General features: G+C 43.1%; 1 protein-coding gene across 1 annotated transcript; it reads right to left on the bottom strand.

The window, feature by feature from the left end:
- Positions 1-291: 291 nt before the first annotated feature.
- On the bottom strand, positions 292-21,833 carry SMIM3 (small integral membrane protein 3). Its single transcript, XM_060092063.1, has 2 exons — positions 21,556-21,833; positions 292-1,595 (listed from the first exon to the last, which is right to left on the bottom strand). The coding sequence occupies exon 2, from the start codon at positions 1,582-1,584 to the stop codon at positions 1,402-1,404; it is 183 nt and encodes a 60-aa protein (XP_059948046.1). The 5' UTR covers positions 1,585-1,595; positions 21,556-21,833; the 3' UTR covers positions 292-1,401.
- Positions 21,834-22,211: the final 378 nt, after the last annotated feature.

Genomic DNA, 22,211 nt, shown 5'->3' with positions numbered 1-22,211 from the left:
CTAAAAGTACCCACCTGAATATCACAAGCACCTCAAACTCAACACGTTAAACCAGATACTAAATACTAGTCATCTTACTTCCAAAATCTGTTCTCCCTCCTGCATTCTATGTCTGTGTAAACTGCACAACTATTCACCCACTTACTGAAGCTAGACCTACTTACTGAAGTTGATTTGATTGTCCTCTTTCCCTTTCTATTCCTATATTCAATCTGTCCCTAAGACCATAATTTCAGTGGAATCCTCTTACTGAGTTTAATAGGTGCTCTTTAAAGAAAGAATTCAGGCATGCTCATTCTAGCACTTTATTGGAAATTAGTTATGTACATCAATGAAATCAGATCAACGTAAAAGCATCATTTTCACACAACAATATCCCGATAATCTGTGCTATCTTCTTACATAATTTAACAAATCCCCAGATGCTCCTGATTTCAGCTTGAGTGGTCCAGAAATCTCTCTATACATATAAATATAAATTGTAGCATTTAAAATAAACATCATTGTTTGAGTTAGTTCTAAAGGTGCTGGGAACATCTCGTACCTTGGAATGGTTGCAGTGCTGGTGGGAGGGTATGAGGGGAGTACACATTATGCGGTGGACCTAATTACAGCAGGGGCTGGGGCGGAGGGGCACACAGAGGATGGGGCTGGTGCTGGGTATCCTGAAAGCTGGCCAGGGAACTCAGCCACCCTGCTTCTGCCAACACTGCTTGAGCGTCAAAGCTATAGGACGCTAATGCAGAAAGAAGCCCATCGCCCCAGCTCCCTTGGCGTTGCCAAGAAATGTCAGAGCCCCTCCAAACTGCAGATTCCAGTGTCCTGGGTAGATCCACCCATCTCCCTCCCCCTGCCATGCTCAATTCCCTCCCAAATTAGACAACTCAGGGAGTGGCACCTCAAAGAAAATAATGTTGAGCCACATGCTGTTGGTCCCTTGGAATGATGACAGGGTGCCTTTGCTTGCCTTCACCTTAGGGGCACTGGGAAAGACTGCTCTGCCCCAGTGTCTCCCTCACTACCTTGAAGACCCTCATCAGCAGCTAGGGTCTTTGGTTCTTCAAAGCTTCTCAGCATTCAGCAGTAACACCTGTGTATCTACTCACCAACAGCTTTAACCTCCACTAGGTCATTGGTTCTTACAACCCCATGAGGTAGGACGGGCAGGAATCACGATCCCCATTTGGAAAATAAGGAACCTGGAACTGATAGAATTAGGTCCCTTGACCAAACTCACACCACTGGCCAGTGGCAGAATCAAAACCAGAACTCAGGTCTCCTCACATATCGAGCTCCAGTGTCCATGCTCCAAAGTCCCTCCTGTGGCTCTTCTGAGAAAGGGGAAGAAGCTGGGGGCAGGGACGCTGTCCTCATCCCTCACCTGCCCCTCTTGGGAGGTTCTCAGACGGCCCCATTGAGGACAGGATGAGTCCGCATGCGATAGATGATGACCGCAGTGGCCGGGCACAGCAACAAGGAAGTCATGATGACAATGGTGGCCAGGATGATGAGGACAATGACCCAGATGTCCAGGATGTGCTTGGGGAGCACGACTTCCATGGGGACCTGGCTGACGGCATCCATGCTGCTTCACTCTGCAACAGACAGGAAAGAAGAATTCACCGTTTTGTACCCCAGGAGTCAGAAGGTAGGTCACTTACCAGCTGCTGTGTACTCATTAATTTGCCTGATCAATAATAGTAATGGCCTCATTTACTGTGGGCTTCCTATGTGCCAGGCCCTATCCTAAGCACTTTACGTGTATTAACTCACTTATTCCTCACTTCAACCACCAACCCTTTGCGGTAGGGACTATTATTGTCATGCTTTTTTATTTCTTGGCCTTTATCTTCAGTTACCTCCATTTTGGAGATGAAGACTCTAAAGCCTTAAAAGATGTAGATGTAGTTAATTTCCCCAAGGAAGCAAAGCCAGGTGGGTGGGACTCCAGAGTCTTCATGTTTAACTATTAAACTATCATACCACGAGTCTGTTCCCTCATCTGTAACATGGGAAATTCATTGTTTTTGGTCCTGCATCCCTTCTCCCTTTCTCCTGGTAACAGGTCCTCCTCTTTTCTGGAGAACCTACATTTTCTGTGTGGTTTAGTTAGGGCACACACATGAGCACAGGGAAGCACATGTGACCTAGGCTTGGCCATTACAAGTCTCCATAGCCTCAATTCAGGAATAGGCAAGTGACCCAGGCTAGGTTAACCAAAGTCCTCCCAGGGCTTTTATTCACAAACTATTGGGAAAGATGATTCTTTCTGCTGGGATTGCTAAACTAAAAGGATGTGAGTCTGGAAAGAATGGGCATGGGGCTATCTTGCCCACATGTGACAGCATGTCCTAGAGATGGAAAGAGAAGTGGAGTCCTGACGACCTCATTTGAGTACCTGAACCCAGCCAGTCTGACACCATCTGCAACCTCGGATGGCCCAGATATATAAGCGAATAATCCTCTAGTTTTGCTAAAGCCAGGGTCAGTTTGGTTTCTCTCACTTGCAGTTTAAAAGAGTTCTGATGGATAAAGATGTAAATCAGTTGTTCCCAAACTTTTTCGATTCACAGCGCCTTCAGTAATTTTCTCACAGCACTCCAGGCCAAAAGAAATACCTAGCAGTTCCATTTATTACGTAGTTAGGTTCAATTTAATAAACATTTATGTCCTAACAAATGAGTAGCTGTTTGAAAATATAATACACAGAAATTGAAAGAAAAAATTTGTATTTCATTCTTAGCCAGTTACTTATGGCATGTGTGCGACTGTGAGGCATTGCACAACTTTTCAAACTTTGGAGTCAGATGGGACGATGCCGTGCTCACTTCCTAGTCCACATTCATTTGTGTGCAGTGCTTGCAGTATCATGGCAACTGCCAAAAACTCAGTATCACAAAATATAGCATCACCAAAAGGAATGTAGTATGATTAATGTTAGACTGTAAATTATCTTGAACTAGTAGTTTGCACAATGTCTGAGAGTTGTCAAATATCAATATTCCTGTCAAAAATTTTAAAGATCCCACAGCTCCCAGACACACACTTTTCCAATGAGTTCACTGCGGCTCCCCAGGGCTCAGCGCGCAACCTGGGAATCACAGGTGCAACATGTTCCCTGCCCAGAAGTCACAAGGCCGGAATAAGCAATCTCCTACAGTTCCTTCTAGATCAAAGATATAATTCTGTGATTCAAGGTCCCAGGCAAAATCCCCAATTCCAGTCCTATTTCCTGCTTTTCCTTAAATCAATAGCTTTTCCTTTCTAATGCCTTTGGCTCCATGCCCACTGTGGCCACATTAAGTAATTTTATTGATTACCATACCCAAGGTACAGTCTCCAAGATATGCATACTAGGGTGTTTGTTTCTGCACTGCCTGCTATAGCAACCAACACAACAGAAGTATCCATAAATAGTAGAGTATATCCATATAATGGAATACCAGGCATCAATTTTCATTCATTTAACAAATATACAGTGCTTGCTACACACCATGCACTGTTCCAAGTGTGTTACAAATATTAACTTATTTAATAGTTATTATCAAAAAGAATGATGATCTGTAGTGAGCTCCAAAATAGTCCTAAGTGGGGAAAAAAATAAAGTGCAGGATAATGTGTATAGGATAACTCCTTTGGTTCAGATTTTGTAGAATTAAGTAGATAGATAGGTGAGGATATATAAAAGTAAAATCATTTATAAGCAGAATCCGAAGAAAATGTTAATAGTGATTACCTTTGGGAGATGGACTAGGAGTGGGAAAATTTCCTGCTTTTCATTCTTCATTTGTTTTTATACTGTTGAGTTTTATAAACATGAGCATGTCTTACTTTTAATTTTTATCAAGTCAACCGGTTGATGGAAAAATGGGCTTTTTTTCTTTATTAAAGAAGACTAAATACATACACATACAATTTTCAAGCCAAATAAAATTAAAGTATGAGACTAGATTAGTGGTCACCAAATGCCATATACTGTGCTAAGTGAGAACCGCCTAAGGACAGTTTAAAAAACGTTCCTTCAAGGTCCCATCACAGACTTACTGAATTAGACTCCAGAGGGGCCTCCCCCACTCCCATTTCCCAGGTGATTTGAATGTGCAGCCAGCTTTGGGAATCCCTGATCTCTAAGGCCTCTATCACTCTTCCTAGCTCCATGATTTGGGAACTGATTCCTCCGTGCTCTGTAGCCAGTCTAAGTCAGATGTGGGCACATTCTCACCAGGATGGAGGAGAAGCCTCTAGTGAGGCTCTCAGGGCCACAGGATTATAAGGCAGGGGGCCTGCCCTGGAGGAAGAGGCACAGGCTGGCCCTGCCTCAGCCTCAGAAACATGGTCACTTTCTCCAAGGTCTAAGGCACAGAAGCGTGAGTCACAGGAGACGCACACTGTTAAAGAGGGACGGGGTGGGGGAAATCGTTCGTTGTGGTCTCCTGATTACATCAATAGCTAGCTCGCCTTGGGCCAAAAGAACCACACAAAAGCCCTTTCCGGTAAACCCATTAACATCAAACCATCTCTATAACTCCAAATGCCAGGAATACATAATCTCCCTGGCTGATTTTCATAAGGAAAACCTGTCATTTACGGGAACTCAGGCTTCAAGGCTCATCCACAACCAAAAACCACTGAAGCTAGAACTAGCCTTGTTTCACAGGTGGCAAAACTGAAGCCCAAAGGTCTTCCCCCACCTTCAAGCCCACCCGCTTCCAGAATGATCACTCAAAGACATAAATCTGATCAGATCACTGGCCCTAATTAAAACAAAACAGAACAAATCGATGAATAAATGAAACTTCGTCTGTAACCTGTATTCCAGACTGCACCACTATTACTTTTTCACACATGAAATTGTTTAAAACCCAGTTACAAAAACAGATAAAATTGGAGCTCCTCTAGACTGCTGGGGAGTGCTCAGCGAGAGGGGTTTGGGGTCCTATCCAGTAAGCAGAGCTGAATAAATGTCCTTAGAGGCCCTAAGCACTAGAGATTAGGGTGCCCACCCCCTTCACATATATAATTCAAACTCAGAGCAATACTAAACCATAACACCAAAATGTACATGTTATAATGAAATTAAAGTCATTTTTTTCTTCTAACTGAAAAGATCTGAGAACATAACTCTTCCCAGTTATATTTCTGGTGTCCCCACTTAGCACAGCCTGCTCACTTGGTACAGCACAGCTGTTCAGCTACTCCTTGACCCCTTGGGCTCCTCAGAACACAGATTGAAAGCCACAAGCTGTGATGTTCCCCAAGGGCCCTTCAGGGCTCTAAGGCTGGCCATACACGTGGCCAGGAGGCAGAGGGCACAGGGAGCTCCCTCTCCCTGTTTCAACCCTCTCAGTCCTCCAGTGTGTTCTCTGATGAGCTGTTCCCTCCCATGTAACGGAGGTTCCAGTAACTTCCACCTTTTCCCACTGTGAAAGAAAAGATATTTTCCCCCAAATGAGAACTACACAAACCATATGTTCAGCACCATTAATGGCATGCTGGAAAAACTGGCTTGAGAAAAAGCAGGACTAGCTGACCTCTGTTTGACCTCATCTGGCATCTGGGTGACTGGCTCCTTGTGAGGGCATAAAACTCCATTTCTTGGTACATCTAATGAATAACTATAGATCAATAAGCTTATTGTTTGCTTTGCAGATATATTACTTGTGATTTCTGATGAATACGTCAAGTTGGAATATGGCACAAGCCATTCATGTCACAAATTTAACCTTATCATTGATAAAAATATAATGTTTTTATGACCACGGAAGATAAAACAGCAGCCAGGCCTAAATTCTTGTTACTTCAAACTGGTATACTTTATCTATTTACCTCGTTAATAAATAATAAACTTTAACATATGTTCGATGTGTTTGTCTAAGAAACTATGTTAAAGTCACCCTAAGCTGACAAACAAAGGAGCCACTGGCTCCATCAGCCACTGACACCATCTAGGCCCTACACCACCCGCCCTGTGACCTGGAGACATCATGGCTCCACTTTAGACCACGAGTTTAAGCAATGGAAAAGTTAAGAATCCCAAAATGACTATTTTGTATCCATTAATAAGACTAAGTGTAAGGGCAAAAAAAGAAAAAAATGGTAGTTCCTCCAAAGGAGGAAAACACTGTACCTTCTCCAAAAGTGGGAAATTCATCCCATCTATCAAGTAGTCTGTTTGGTCCAGTCTAGGAAGGAAAGCAGAGGTTCCCTGCTGCCTGCTTCAGAAACATCAAATTTTACTTTTGGGACCATTTTTCTTAAGTAACTGAAAGTTCTTTTACAAAAAAAAAAAAAAAAAAAAAAAGAATGCTTCCAGTCAGTTCTATCATATGGCAAATTTTCTAGTGCCAACAAAAAAATATACATTTCATAAATTAAAATTTCCTACAAGTCAGGTGTTTTAGAATAACCAAATTCAAAGTGACTAATCTGTGCTATCTATCTACCTTTCAGTTGTGAGACTCACTCCCCACCAAATAACTTTCACCTCTCTGACAGAGCACTGTAGTTTTTGGTTGAGCACTCTCAGGACTAGTAACTCTGTCTAGGGTATTCATTCATTCATTCACTTGTTAAGTACTTGCTCTATACAAGATACTGTCTTAGGAGTTACTATTATTTACTCAAAAGACATGACTCTTTTAATTCCAAGGAGCACAAAGAAGTTAAGTATCCCTCCCCTTAAACACAGAATTACACAAGCCAGCATTTGCTTAACAAATACCAACTGCTAAGGACTGTGCTAGACCTTGTCCCATACACACATTTATTTAAACTTCACAGTAATCCTGTGCAGGATATATTATTTTACAGATGTGGAAACTAAATCTGACAGAGGTTAACAGGCTTGTGATCATAAAATTAGTAAACAGGATTCAAACTCAGGTCTCCTGACCCTGTATTCACCACTACGTACAGCTACCTCCAAAGCACCCACACAGACCCAGGAGTATGAACAGGGAGGTGCCAGATCCATAGCTCTCTTTTAAGTCCAGGTCAGACTATTACTGTTTTTGGTCAAAGGGCATTCTAGATTTAGAGAATTAAGAAAAGGTATGCACAGAAGTAGAGCAAACAATCCTAAAATGTGTATGGAACCAACAAAAGATCCTGAGTTGCAAAGCAGTCTGGAGAAAGAACAAAGCTGGAAGCATCATGCTCCCTGATTTCAAACTGTATTACAAAGCCACAGTAATCACAAAAACATAGTATTGGCATAAAAACAAACAGATCATTGGAACAGAATAGAGAGCCCAGAAATAAGACCACACATATATGGTCAATTAATTTACTACAGAGGGGGCAAGAATACACAATGGGGAAAGAACAGTCTCTTTAACAAATGGCATTGAGAAAACTAGGGAGCCACATGCAAAAGAATGAAATTAGACTACTATCTTACAACATGCATAAAAATTAACTCAAACTGGATTAAAGACCTGAAACCATAAAACTCCTAGAAGAAAACAGACAGTAAACTCCTGGACATTTGTCTTGGGAAGGATCCTTCGGATCTGACTCCAAAGGCAAGGGCAACAGAAGCAAAAATAAACAATAAAAAAAACTACATTAAACTAAAAAGCTTCTGCACAGCAAAGGAAACTATCAACAAAATAAAAAGGCAACCTGTTGAATGGGAGAAAATATTTGCAAAGCATATATCCAGTAAGGGGTTAATATTCAAAATATATAAAGAACTCATACAACGCAACAACAGCAAAAATCTGATTTAAAAAATGGGCAGAGGATCTGAATAGACATTTTTCCAAAGAAGACAGATGGCTAACAAACACATGAAAATATGCTCAACATCACAAATCATCAGGGAAATGCAAATCAAAACTGCAATGAGATATCACCTCAACCTGTTAGAATGGCTATTACAAAAAAAAAAAGAAATAAGTGTGGGCAAGGATGTAGAGAAAAGGGCACCTTTGTACACTGTTGGTGGGAGTGTAAATTGGTGCAACCACTATGGAAAACAGTATGGAGCTTCCTCAAAAAATTAAAAATAGAACTACCATATGATCCAGCAATTCCACTTCTGGGTATTTAGCCAAAGAAAACAAAAACACCAATTTGAAAAGATATATGCAGCCCTATGTTCATTGCAGCATTATTTTTAATAGCCAAGATATGGAAACAAACTAACTGTCCATCAATGGGTGAATGGATAAAGAAGGTGAGGTGTATATACACAATGGATACTACTCAGCCATAAAAAGAATGAAATCTTGCCATTTGTGACAATGTGGATGGACCTTGAGGGTATTATGCTAAGTGAAATAAGCCAGAGAAAGACAAATACCGTTTGATTTCATTTATATGTGAAATATGAAAAAACAAATGAACAAACAAAACTAAACTAAACCAAACCAATAGATACAGAGAAGAGATTGGTGGTTTTCAGAGGGAAGAGGCATCAGAGAGTGGGTAAAATGGGTGAAGGGGGTCAAGAGGTACAAACTTCCAGTTACAAAATAAATAAGTTGTGGGGATGTAATATACCACATGGTAACTATAGTCAAGAGTATTGTATTGCATATTTGGAAAGTGATAAGAGAATCTTAAAAAACTTCTCATCACAAGAAAAAAAAATTTGTAACTTTGGTGACTAGATGGTAACTAGAATTATTGTGATGATTATTTCATAGCATATACAAATTTTGAATCATGTACACCTGAAATTAATATAATGTCATATGCTAATTACACCTCAGTTTAAAAAAAGAGAGATGCAATCTACAAAGATCAGGACTTTCACTTCTATTAACAACAAACTAGATAATTTTGACCAATCTTCTTACTAAGGACTGGAAAAATTAGGCCCCCAAAAAATCTGCTCAAAGGCACTAAGAAGTAGCAAAATAATGAAGAATTACCAGGCTAAGATCTGGAAGAAGACAGAAATTCAGGGAGGTAAGCCTGGCATTTGAAGCAGCATTCCCGTTAGTGGAGGATGGAGGCTAAGCAGTGTTTCTGACAGACTCAAAAGTACAAGACTCCCAAGACAGAGAAAGCAAAACCCCTACATTTTGAGTTTGGACTTCAAAGAGCTTTCTTAGTGCTAAGAGTGAACAAGAAGTATACCAATTCCGGAGACTGCAACCCAGCTTTGAATCATCACAGTCCCTGAAATTGAATTAAGTTTGTTCCAGATCACTAGTACATTCAGGTGCTTGGCAGAAGCAAACTTAACATCCTCTCTAGAGGAGATAACATCACAATTCAAACTTTCATTCAAATGTCCAATCATGACCAAAAATTAGCAGCAGTGAAAAAAGGCAAGATGACTAGAATGGAACCATCAGAAACAACAGAAAATAGAAAAAGATTTACAGGGCTTCCCTGGTGGTGCAGTGGTTAAGAACCCACCTGCCAATGCAGGGGACACGGGTTTGAGCCCTGGTCTGGGAAGATCCCACATGCCACGGAGCAACTAAGCCCATGCACCACAACTACTGAGCCTTCGTGCCACAGCTACTGAAGCCCACACGCCTAGAGCCCATGCTCTGCAACAAGAGAAGCCACCACAATGAGAAGCCCGTGAACTGCAACAAAGAGCAGCCCCCACTCACCGCAACTAGAGAAAGCCCACGTGCAGCAACGAAGACCCAACACAGCCAAAAAAAAAAAAAGAAAAGATTTACAGGGGCTCCAGATATTGGAGTTGTCAGACAGACACACACTTTAAGTAACCTTGATTACTATGTTTGAGGAGAAAATAAAACAAGATTGAAAATTTTCACAGAGAACTGGAAACTATAAGAAAGAACACAACAGATTTTTTTAAAGAACCAAATAGAAATTCTAGAACTGAAGAATACAGTTAATTGAAAGAAAAAAACCTCAATGAATGGACTTAACAGCAGATGAAGCATAGCTGAAAAAAGAACTAGTGAATTGGAGGATCAGAGAGAAAAAATCATAATGAAGCAGACAAAAGGGTGAAAAATACAGAAAACTGGGTAAGGGGTATAGAGGAAACAGTGACACAATACAACATACATGTAACTGGAGTCCTAGAAAGAGAGAAGAGAGAATGGGGCAGAAACAACATTAGAGGAAGAAAGAACTAAGCTGATGAAAGACATCAATTCACAAACTAAAGAAGCCCTATAGTCCTAGCGAGATAAATAAAATGAAATCCATAGTTAGGTGCATTATAGTAAATCTGCTGAAAGCCAGAGACAAAGAGAAAAAAAGATTATCTTCAAATGAAAACCAGTTAGACTGAGAGCTAACTTCTCAACAGAAACAATGGAATCTAGAAAGCAGATTTCTTTAAAGTGAACAAAAATAACTGAAAAGTATTAAGATGAAATAAATTTTCAGATAAAAATACAGGATTTAAATATTCAATAACAGTAAATAAATAGCAGAAGAAACAGAATTAAAGTGTTCTGATTTTCTGGCATTGTCTGGGAAAGGGCAAGATAACCAAATAACATTGGACTTTGTTAAATTAAGGATGTATATTGTAATCTCTAGGGTAGCCATTTAAAAGTAGCAAAAGGGTACATGATTTTTAGAGAAAACAAGAAAAAGGGGGGGAAAACACAACAGGTGGGAAAAATAGAAAGCACATAAAAAGATAGTAAATTTAAACCCAAACTAACAAAAACTATCAGGGCATATAAAAATATAATTTTTTTTTTACAAGAGACACATGGGGATTCAGAAATGTTGAAAGTAAATGGAAACAAAAGACATACCATCTATCACAAATTTTGGAAGCTAGTAGAGCTATCTTGTCATCAGACAAAGTAGACTTTTAGGCAAAAAGTATAACTAGAGATACCAAAAGATAAAACTATTTTTAATTTTAATATATCTAATCTCAGAATTATAAGGAGAAATGGACAAATTTACAATTATAGTGGGAGAGTTCAACACATCTCTCTCAAATACTGACGGAACAAAAAGATTTTAGAAATCACCTAAGGACACAGAAAACTTCTTAAATTAGTAGTTTTCTACAATATATAATTTCAAGTAGAAAAACTAATTTAAAATAAAAAGTTAACATTTAGATTATTTCCTCTATGAATAATTATATATTCATTAATGGTATTGGAAGAAAATAACTTGGAGAGTAATTACATTAGAATAAAGGGAAGCATAACGTATTGCATTCAAAAAGCAAGTTCAAAGCAGAGTAGCTTTAGTGTAGGAACAAGTAAGTTTTAGAACTTATTTCATACATTAAGTCATTTGACCTCAGAAAATAGAGAGCTGGCTCTAGTATGCTCCAGTTACAACTGTAAATAGGCTATTTCTGCAAAGCAATGACAGTAACCAGAATTCTAAGGTGGCTCCCATAATCTCCGTTCCCTGGTGTTACCCTGTGATTAGGTTAGGTCACATAACAAGGGTGAAGGGATTTTGCAGATGTAATTAAGGTTCTAGAATTGCTTACTTTAAAGTAATGGAAAAGATTACCCTGGGTGGGTCTGACTTAATCCGGTAGAAGTCCTTTAAAAGAGGGCTGAAGCTTCCCCTAGGTCAAAGATACTCTTCTGCTGGCCTTGAATTGCAAGAAACAAATCTACCCACAACCTGAAAGAGCTTGCAGGCAGATTCTGCCCTAATGGATCCCCCAGATGACAATGAGGTCTGGCTGACACCTTGACTGAAGCTCTGTAAGGACCCAGCTAAATTGTGCTTGCAATCCTGACCCAAGGAAACTGTGAGATTCTGAATGTATGTTTTAAGCCACAAAATTGTGGTAATTTGTTATGGTAGCAAAAGAAAACTAATACAGCAATACTGTATCCTACTGGGTTTGTTCCATGGAGGTGAAACTTCTACAAAGTAATGGTATTCTAGAAATCTACACAGAATTTAGACACTATCTAGTTTAAACCACATAATCTACCTTCCATTTTACAGATGAAGGACATGACTTGCCCAGGGTCACATAGCAAGTTAATGGCAGGACCCAGGGGAGAACTCAGGCCTCCTGATTCACAGTGCTCTTTTCAATTCCATCACTGTCCTGTTTCAGATGGGAGCTGGGAGAAGATGGTGGGGCATCGGGAAAGCAGTGATAGAGAATAAACTAATATAACGAATGCGAGCCAGCCAGGCTTCTTTTTTTTTGTATTGAAGTATAGTTGATTAACATTAACATTAACGATGTTAACAATGTTGTGTTAATTTCTGCTATACAGCAAAGTGATTGTTATACATATATATATTCTTTCTTAAAATATTCTTTTCCATTATGGTTTATCATAGGATACTGAATATAGTTCTCTGTGCTATACAGTAGGGCCTTGTTGTTTATTCATTCCATGTATAATAGCTTACATCTGCTAACCCTAACCTCCCTCCCCCAATCCCCTTCCTCTTGGCAACCACAAGTGTGATTTCTATGTCTGTGGTCTGTTTCATTTGTGTCATATTTTAGATTCCACATATAAGTGATATCATATAGTATTTGTCTTTCTCTTTCTGACTTCCTTCACCTAGTATGATAATCTCTAGTTGCATCCATGTTGCTGCAGATGGCATTATTTCATTCTTTTTTATGGCTGAGTAGTATTCCATTGTATATATGTACCACATTTTCTTTATTCATTCATCCGTCAGTGGACATTTAGGTTGTTTCTCTGTCTTCGCTATTGTGAATAGTGCTGCTATGAACAGAGGGGTGCATGTATCTTTTGGGATTAAAGTTTTGTGCGGATATATGCCCAGGAGTGGGATTGCTGGTAATTCTATTTTTAGTTTTCTGAGGAACATCCATACTGCTTTCCATAGTGGCTGGTACAGGCTTCTTGACTGTACCTTTTCTACTATATAAAAACCTAAGGGGACCTTTAGGCCCAGAGCCCTAACCAACTTCCCCAAAGGTGAGGCAGTGAGATAGTTTTCCAGGACCACACACGCACCCACACACCAAAAGCAAAGCAAAGCAGTGTCCTGTCAGAAGCACTCATGGATATAGTTCCATCGTTTGTATTTCATCCCTTTGACTTAAGGTCCAAATGCAAATCAACCCAGTGAAGAACGTAATGACTAAGCCTTGTAACTAATATTTATTCCTCACCTTGGATAAGAACATCAGAGAAGAGAGGGAGAGACAATGGAATCCTACTTGTAGTGGGAGGTTCCACCAAATTGGAAAAAAAAGCCAACATGCATAGAGGACGAAAGACTAGGAGAGGAATGGACTTTGCCTGGGTTCCAGCTCTGCCCCAGCACTGATTTTACCCAACACAGCTCCGTTCTCCTCACAGAATGCCTTCCCTCTCTACTCAAGTGTATAGGTACTGAATAAACATTTCTTAAGTCAGCAAAGCCCCAAGCTCCTGTAATCTGGTAAGGTGATGGAAGCTCTTAGAGTGGAGAGAATACTTGGAAACAGCAGGGAGTTAGCTCCTAAACACTCAGACTGCAGAGTAGTGTTAAAAGCCCAGTCTTAGAGGCCAGTCGGCTTGGATTTAAATGTGGCTCTACCACTTTCTAGCTGACCTACCTTGTATAAATTACTTTAACTTCCTAATGCTTCCATTTACTCAGCTGAAAACAAAAACAAAAATGGGAAAATAATAGTATCTGCCTTGTAGGGTTAGGAGAACTCCATGAGATAATCACATACAGTACTTAGCAGTGTTCTGACAAACAGTAAGCACTCTACAAATGTTCGTCCTATGATTAATAATTCCTGACCATAGGGACCCTCTGCAAATATCTACCCCTTTGGCTAGAGTTTGTTAGCATCCCTAAATTGGACTGTGTCTTCGCTTTATCAACAAAGATGATAGATGCTTAATCCATATTAACAATTTTTTTTTAATCAACCAGCATCAGCACTGGTTAAGCTGACCTATTTCTCCAGTCCAGGTATAAAGCTAGTAGAGTAGCAATTCATTCTAATTCAATAAACATTTATGGCACTGTGATTAACACTGGGGAGTGGGTGTGGAGATAGAGAGAAATACAGTGTTTTCCCTTAGGAGGCAGAGAGAAATACAGTGTTTTCCCTTAAGAGGCTCAGGCTCTTCTGGAGGAAAAGACATGAATTACAATAGAAGGCAGAAAAGTGGACTAAAGGTACAAACTACATGCTATCTCCAAGGAGGAAAGAAATAGAGTACTTGATTTGAATCCTGCTTTCCACCCTCAGAAGTATGACTTTGGACAAGTTATTTAAAAACGCTAAACCTGTCTTCTCATCTTTAAAATAGGGACACTAAAAGCACTGCACTGCAACATCCTATTGCGAGGATAAAGTGAGATAATATGTATGGAGTCCTGGAAAATAACAGATGCTCAAAAAAATATTAATCCTCATGCCTTCATTTTTGTCTAAGTAAAACTGAAGACAAAAAAAGAGGCTTTTGATATGGACTTCGAAGGTAAGTAGGAGTTCAAAAGAAAGAAATACGGGGAAAGGCAAGATCAGTAGAATAAACATCATCAACAAAGCCCAGAGCTGATGAGATACTTGGTGTGTTGGGAGCACATATAGTCCTTTGGCAAGAAACTTAACCTTTTAAAGCTCCAGTTTCATTTGTAAAATGGGAATAATAATAACTATTAATAGTAACTTCTTCATAGGGATGCCATGGAAGTTGAATGAGCTAATGCACATAAAGCACTTACTTGGACAATGCCTGGTACACAGTAAGGGCTTCATAAATGTTAAACTGAGCTAGTGAACACAGCTCCCAAACTCACACAAAGTTCAGAGGCTCCACCATTAGTTTGGGCACCATGACTGCTCTGCGACTGATCTAGGAAACTGCAGTGATAGTTTCATAAACAAACAGCCATTGATGTCTGTCCCAGCTTTGACCTTCCACCAGAAATGCACACCCTCCACATCTGAACTGCAGCTAACAGTTAGCTTTTGAGAGACTGCCAGTGGTTATCCAACCAGTTTTACCACCAAGGAGTTCTCCAAGGAAGAATGCAATAAAAGAAATGACTTCCTGATGGCAGGCAAACTTAATTATGCCAGAGTGAAAGGCAGATAGAGGCAGGTGGCTTCCTGCAGGTGTGGCCTTAGTCCGGCACTGCCAGAGCTCTGAGAAGACAGTGCTGATGATTCCTTTCCGCTAGACACGAGGCCAGGGAGGAGGCAGCTAGAACCAGCTCTGAGTCATTTAGGCTGGAGGCGTCTCTTGAAGCAGCTTGCAGAATGTGAACAATGAGGTAATGGTTCACAGGGGAGTAGACTAGGGGGTTTACCAGCAAGGCCCAGTTTATAGCACCTCTTCCTAAGGCTCTACCCTCTGAAAGAGCTGGTGAGATTGTCAGAAAAGAATGGAGCATTTAGGCCAGACAGAGAGGGCAACTCAAGTACCAAGAAGGGACCCCACTGGCCACCTAGTAGTCTGGGGTACCTAGTGACCTGTGTCCCAAGCGCTGTTCCATTTCAAGACCTTTGCGCTCGCTGTTCCCTCTTCTTAAAATGTTCTTGCCGCCAGATCTCTTCAATATCCAGTGTCTCAGTGGCCATGATCTCAACTTAAACGCCACCTCTTTGGAAAAGCCTTTCCAGACCCACCCTATTAAATTACCATCTTATCCACCAGCCATTCTCTATCTCATACCTTGTTTTATTTTCTTCATAAACTTTTCATAGCCTGAAACTAGCTTGTGTGTTTGCTTGTTTGTCTGTTTTTATTGGCCACCTTTGCCCACTCAAAGTACACTGCAAGTACTAGGAGAGTAGATGCATCATCTCTTGTTCTCTGCTGTTCACTTAGCACCCATCACAGGCTCTGCTCCGGCACACAGTAAGTGCCCAGTGAATGTGAGATTGACAAAGAAATGAATATGGACAGACTGGGGAACTTTAGATTTGAGCTTAACTCCTAGAACTTAGTTAGTGGGGGAGGTCCAGAAAGGATCCTCATCCCTGTAGAAGTTCAGTGACCTTAAAGTCAGAACCTTATCTCTTGAATAAAATAACACCTTCTGACCCTATCTCTGTACACTGAGGAAGGATTATGGGGCCTCTTTCTTTCCCAGTCCACCTTGTACGTGCCAGGCAGAGGAGCACTGGCCTTTCAGAATAATGTCCTCTAGGCTTCCCACCTACTGACTTGCTTGGGCTGGTGAGTCAAATTCAGGTTTTGATTCCCTGTGTTCAGGGGCTGGGCATGGAGGCGGATGTGTAGGGGTTGGGGGGTTACTGCCCGGAGTATGGACTTTTCTCTCTCTGCCCTCCAAAGAGGACAGAGAGGCTGATAAAAGGGAAGGAGATTTCTCACGACAAGTCCAGTGTGAGAAGGCCATCCCAGCCTCACACTTACTCTTGGAAACAGTGTTATGTAATAGTTAGCCTCAAGTATTTACCAACTCAGTAAGGAGTCCATTTCACCAGGGACCTTTGTTCCAAAGAAAGGGGCCAGTGGAAGGAATGGGCAGGACACACAACTATCAAAAATGTGAAATAAAGCAAATCAGAGGACTTTCTCCAATGACCCGAGGTCCCTGAGGAGCACTCTGTTCTCATTTTACCCCAGTTGGCTTCTATCTCCTCCAAAATTCTTAACAGTCTAAAGACTTGTTCCCTGCCTGAGTTTCTATCTGCTCCTCCGTGGCTGGAAAAATGGAAAAACACCAGGATATTTCAAAGAGATCAGAAAGAAGCCAGAGCTGTTCAAGACTGCACGTACTATCTGACCCAGCCAATCACAGAGTCTTAGAAACCAACAGGGAGCCAGCAGAGGAGAAACCCGGGCCAAATCCACAGCATCCTGTTTAAGCCTCTACCATCCATCATTGTTATTTGCCAGTGACTAAGTGCCTGCTGCTGCTGGGCTGACAAAGGAGACCTCCATGAGATCGGCTCTCGGAGGGCTGGGGGGTGGAGGGGTGTCAGTGATAGAGCTGCAAGGGCACCACAGTGGTGCGGATTCCTGCCAAGATGTGTGATCCAGAACAAGTCCCTCTGCTAAAGTGGGCCTTGCTGTGTATGGTAGGCAGAATAACGACCCCTCAAAGATGTCCACATCCTGGTCCTCAAACCTTAAATATGAACAAGGAAGCATGGCCCAGAGGGAGGAGTCAAGGGAAGAGGCAAAGGGACTCTGCAGCTGTGATTAAAGTTAAGGACTTTGAGATGGGGTGATTATCCTGGATTATCCAGGTGAACCCAATCTAATCACACACGTCCTTAAAAGTGAAGAGGAAGGGGCCTCCCTGGTGGCGCAGTGGTTGAGAGTCCGCCTGCCGATGCAGGGGATACGGGTTCGTGCCCCGGTCTGGGAGGATCCCATATGCCGCGGAGCGGCTGGGCCCGTGAGCCATGGCCGCTGGGCCTGCGCATCCGGAGCCTGTGCTCCGCAACGGGAGAGGCCACAACAGTGAGAGGCCCGCATACCGCAAAAAAAAAAAAAAAAAAAAAAAAAAGTGAAGAGGAAGGCAGCAGAGTCAGAGAAAGGACCTGACTGGCTGTTACTTACTCTGAAGATGGAGGAAGGGGGCTATGCACCAAGGAATGCAGTGGCCTGAGAAGCAGGGAATGGCCCTCAGCTTGCAGCCAGCAAGAAAACAGTGACCTTGGTCCTACAACCACAGGAACTGAGTTCTGCCAGCAACTCAAATAAGCAGGGAACCAAGTCTCCCCTAAAGACTCCAGAAAGAAACGCAGGCTGATGATGCCTCGATTTATTCTAGGCAGATCCATACTAGATTTATGATTGCTAGAACTGTAATACAATATATTTGAAGCCATTAAATTTGCGGTAATTTGTTACAGCATTAGAAAACGAATGCAGGGTGTGATCCTCAGTAAGTCCCTCTTTCAAAGTGAGCTTCAGTTTCCTGTAGGTCAATAGGAGAGGATGGACAAGGTGACCCCTAAGGGGCCAGCTCTCAAAGACTGACTCTGCTCCCTGGAGAGCTCCGCCCCAGGTCAAGATGGTGTGTTGGGTTGAAAACCATTAAAGAAAACATAGAGAAGAGTGAGGGGAAAAGAAGATTAATCTTTAAAAAGCCCCAAGGTGTCTCCTAAGATCCCACCCAGGGCACTCAAAAAGAAAGGTCTCCTGTTTTGCCCCTTGTTACTCCCTCGACTGTACATATCCCAGAGGAACGAAGTGGGAAGTCTGAGAGGGCTGGATAGACGCTTCATAATCAATCCGTAGAGGCCGTCCAGGGCACCGTGTTAAGAAGGATTCTCCTGCCCTGTGGAGGTTTGTTGAAAAGTCCTGAGTATCAGTGTCAGCCTGGGGCAGGGAATTAGGAGGAGTGATGTGTGTGACAGATATGTGTCATCATTAATTGAAACTGATTTGGAGAACCCAGTTGTTTTCTCTGTCTTTCCTTCTCCCTCCTCCATTTCTTTTCCCCTGGTCCTATGTAGCGGGTTACCAGCAATTCACATGCCCAATCAGCCAACCAGGGTCCAAATCAGCAAAATAAGGAAGCTGTATCTACACACAACTAAGTAGTTTAAAGTCACACAATTTAGTCACTGAATCTGTTTTGCTGTTGTTTAATGTGCCAGGCAATTATAATTCTGACCTGATGCCCTTCCTGGCTACCCTAACTCTTAGCCTTTACTCCCAGATGTACACCACTCTCACTTGAGGTTCACTGTCTGTTTCCCTAGTGAGTTGGAAGGGTACTAGAGTCCCTAGTGATGTACTCCCAGATGTACTCCCAGAGGTACACCAGATATACTCCCAGATGTACACCACTCCCAGATGTACACCCAGATGTACACCACTCTCACTTGAGGTTACTCCCAGATGTACACCACTCTCACTTGAGGTTCACTGTCTGTTTCCCTTTACTCCCAGATGTACACCACTCTCACTTTACTCTCAGATGTACACCACTCTCACTTGAGGTTCACTGTCTGTTTCCCTAGTGAGTTGGAAGGGTACTAGAGTCCCTAGTGATTCACTAGTCCAGTGGCTGCCAAATTCTCACTTAACTCCCCCAGGTCACCCTGTAAGTAAATAGCAGAGGCAAGATCTGAATCCAGATCCTCCCAACGGCAATGAGGTTCAGAGCATAGGCCCTGGAGCCAAACTGCCTGGGTTCAAATTGCAGCTCTGCCACTTACTTCCTGTGTGATCATGCGTGAGTTACTCTCTCTGGACCTCAGTGTCCTCATCTATAAAATGGATACAGTGATGGTCCCTACCTCATAGGATTATGGTAAAGATCATAGCATTATGTAAAATGCTTAAAATAATGCCTGGCTAATAGCAAGCACTCAATAAATGTCAAGTATGATTATTATTACATTATTCAGCTTACCTGGCCAATCAGGGAGGGGGTCAGCAATGTGTGGTAATACCAACATTTACTCTTATAAACTGTGAGTGCAAGTACACGTGTGTCTTTGATACCACTGCCAATAGTGGCAGTGTAAGACAATCAAGATAAAGATCCTCTTTCCTTGGAAATATTTCCTGTGTTTTTATGCTTTAATCCATGGAGAAGAAACAGAAGCACTTTTCTTTTCTCTTTTTTTTTTTTTTTTTTTGCACTTCATGTATTTATTTGAAACTTTGTACATGTCTCACTAAAGCATTCTAATATTTCGTTAGAGTGTGATAGGCAGTAGAGCAGGCACCTCTGTGTAGGGGAACAGAACATCTATTACAAATATACTGTGTTTCACTGAGCTTTCCCCTGGAAGAGCAGACTCTACACTTTCTGGCGCCATGTTTTGTTTTTTTTTTAAGTCCTGTGGGTATTATTTCCTCTAGAATATGTTCTTTTATTTTACCTGATAGTCGACAAGGTGGATTTTGCAGGGGCCTCTTTTAGAAACGCCACAAGAAGGACCAGGTGCAGGACCACCACTACATTCACCAGAATGGTCAGTTACCCATTCTCTAGCTACTGCTAACAAAAATTGCTTGTAAGTCATTTTATTCTGAGAAGCATTTTTCTTTAAAAAAAAAAAAAAAGGATCAGAATATGGCTGGGAAAGCATCTGAGGCTTGTAACTACCTCTTTACCCCCTTGGTCTGGCACCCGTGGGCCCAATATGTGACCCAACCACACTTGGCCCCCAGAGTCTCTGATTTGTTTTATGTCTCAAACACCTCACCATGGCTGAGTGATTCTGAGGCTGGGCCAGAGACAGGGAATCCCCAGACGTTTTACGGGACGGAGCCCAGAGCACTGACGCTCTGAGAGGTCAGTGTTTGGAAGATCTGATGGGACATGAGTTATAACCCCCGTGGCGCGATTCATAACCCCGAGACAGCTGGAAACAAGAGGTCTCGGTTGGAGCAGAGAAACGCTTCTCCTTGGCTGTTTTTGGTTGTTATGACAGAAGTACATGATGTCCTGAGGCTCAGCTGGGCTGTCTCGTATGTGCTCAGAGGATTGCTGAGTGCCCTGAATAACCCTCAAAGCACATCCCCCTTAACCACAGACACCCAACTGTTACATCTCCACTTCCTCATTTTATAGGTGGGGGAAGCAAGGTCCAGATAGGGAAACCCCTCAAGGTAACTCAGTGTCTCCTGGCTCCCAGGGAAATGTTCACCCAACCCCCAGCCCCACCCTATTCAAGCATTCACAATCCTTCCGGACTATGGACTATTTACCCACCTCACTGGGACCACAGATCATAGCAGATGATCAGGGAATCTTACATCCTTGAATAACTGAGCAGCTCTCAACACTACAGCCTAGAGCTTTGAGGGAATCTATAGACAAATGTGAGACTCAAGCTCCCAGCTGCCAACAAGACTAAAACGAGTCAAGAAGAAACAAGTGGAGCTGCATGCATAAGAGCCCAGCCTGGCCACTGAATCCAAAAAACAACCTTGACGGTTGTATGGGTTTTTAACGATTTACATCTCTCTCTCACTCAGTAGGCAGTATCGGGCACCTGTTCACCAGGCCCTGTGCCAAGCGCTGAGGATGAGAGACAGTCCCTACACTCAAGGGGGTTCAGTGGTGCAAGAGAACTGGCAATTGGAACAACCAAGTCCTAAGCGGCAGGAGGAGGGAGCTTGGGAGGAAGGCTTCTCTCCAAGTTACTTTGCACGTTCCCTTTCTCATTTGATCTGTATGCAAAGGGTATTTTCTCCATTTCACAGATAGAGAAACTGCTCGTGACAGACCAGGGCTGGAACCCACCACCCCTGACTCCAAACCCCTGGTGCCCTCCACGCGGGACTCTGAGAAAAGTAAGACAGATAGCCTGCTGCTCTGGGTGGTGCAAAGACCCAAACTGCCGGCGCAGCGCCCACAGCGGTGCTCAGGCTGGGGAGCTGAGCCCTGACGCCGCGCCTGGAGAGCAGAGGCAGCAGAGCCTGCTGGAGGAGGGGGCGCGCTCCCCAACCCCGGACAGGGGCAGGGAAACGCGAGAGAGGCCCGTTTCCGGTGGGGCTGGGAGCCCACCCATCCAAGCTCCGGCCTCCGGGGAGGCCCAAGGTCGAGCGCCGAAGGTCTTTGGAACTTAGGGGCGGACAGAAGAAGAAAAGAGAAAAGCAAAAGTGATGAAGGGGGAGAAATGTGGAAGAAAAGGAGATGAAAAGTGGGCAGTTGGGAGGGCATTGGGGTGGAGGCAGCACGAGAGCCAGAGTCCCAGGCACGACACTTGATAACCCCACTCACCCTGGATCCGCACAGCTCCTTTGAAAACCCACGGCCCCCGCCGCTGCTGAATCGTGCCAGGTCTGAGAAAAGTTCCTGGGGTAGAGGCAGCCAGAACGCGCCTCCAGGTCTCCTCGGACGGTACGGGCCCCAGCAGCGGGATGCGACCCCTAGCCCTGGGATCTCGGCCCCGAATGTGCCCCGTAGCTCCAAGCCCCGGGCAGGCGGGAGCGCGCAGCAGTGGCCGGGACGCGCGGCTGGGCACGAGGCACGCTCTGCTCGGGTGGCTCTGGAATGCGCGGCCGCCAGGGACCGCCCCCGGAACGCGGGGGCCTCGGCAGCTGCGGCACGGCTCAACTCCTCCCCCTGCCTCCCCAGCGGGCCGCACAGGAAAGAAGAAACCGAGTCTCGGGGTTCCGAGAGTGCCACTTGTCACGCACTCGCTCTGTGACCTTAGCAATCACTTCTGTCGAGGGTCTCCACTCTCTTGTAGTGTAAACAGAGAGAATTGACCTAAAATGTGTCCTCCGTGATCCTTTCCAGCTGTAGTCTTACAACATGGGAAAGTCTAGCCCTTTAGTTTGGTTGGAGTTTGGTTTGGAAGGAGGTTTGAATGGAGGAGCAGAACTCAAAGCTCCTCCTTTGCAATGTACTGAGCGTAGGATCCTTAACAAGAG

This window comes from Mesoplodon densirostris, chromosome 3 (assembly GCF_025265405.1).
Source record: "Mesoplodon densirostris isolate mMesDen1 chromosome 3, mMesDen1 primary haplotype, whole genome shotgun sequence".
NCBI classification, from domain to species: Eukaryota; Metazoa; Chordata; class Mammalia; order Artiodactyla; family Ziphiidae; genus Mesoplodon; species Mesoplodon densirostris.
This window is presented reverse-complemented; position numbering and strand designations above follow the sequence as displayed.

Excerpts from the sequence above, each read along its gene's own strand:
- SMIM3 (XM_060092063.1), bottom strand. The coding sequence starts at position 1,584 with ATGGATGCCGTCAGCCAGGTCCCCATGGAAGTCGTGCTCCCCAAGCAC.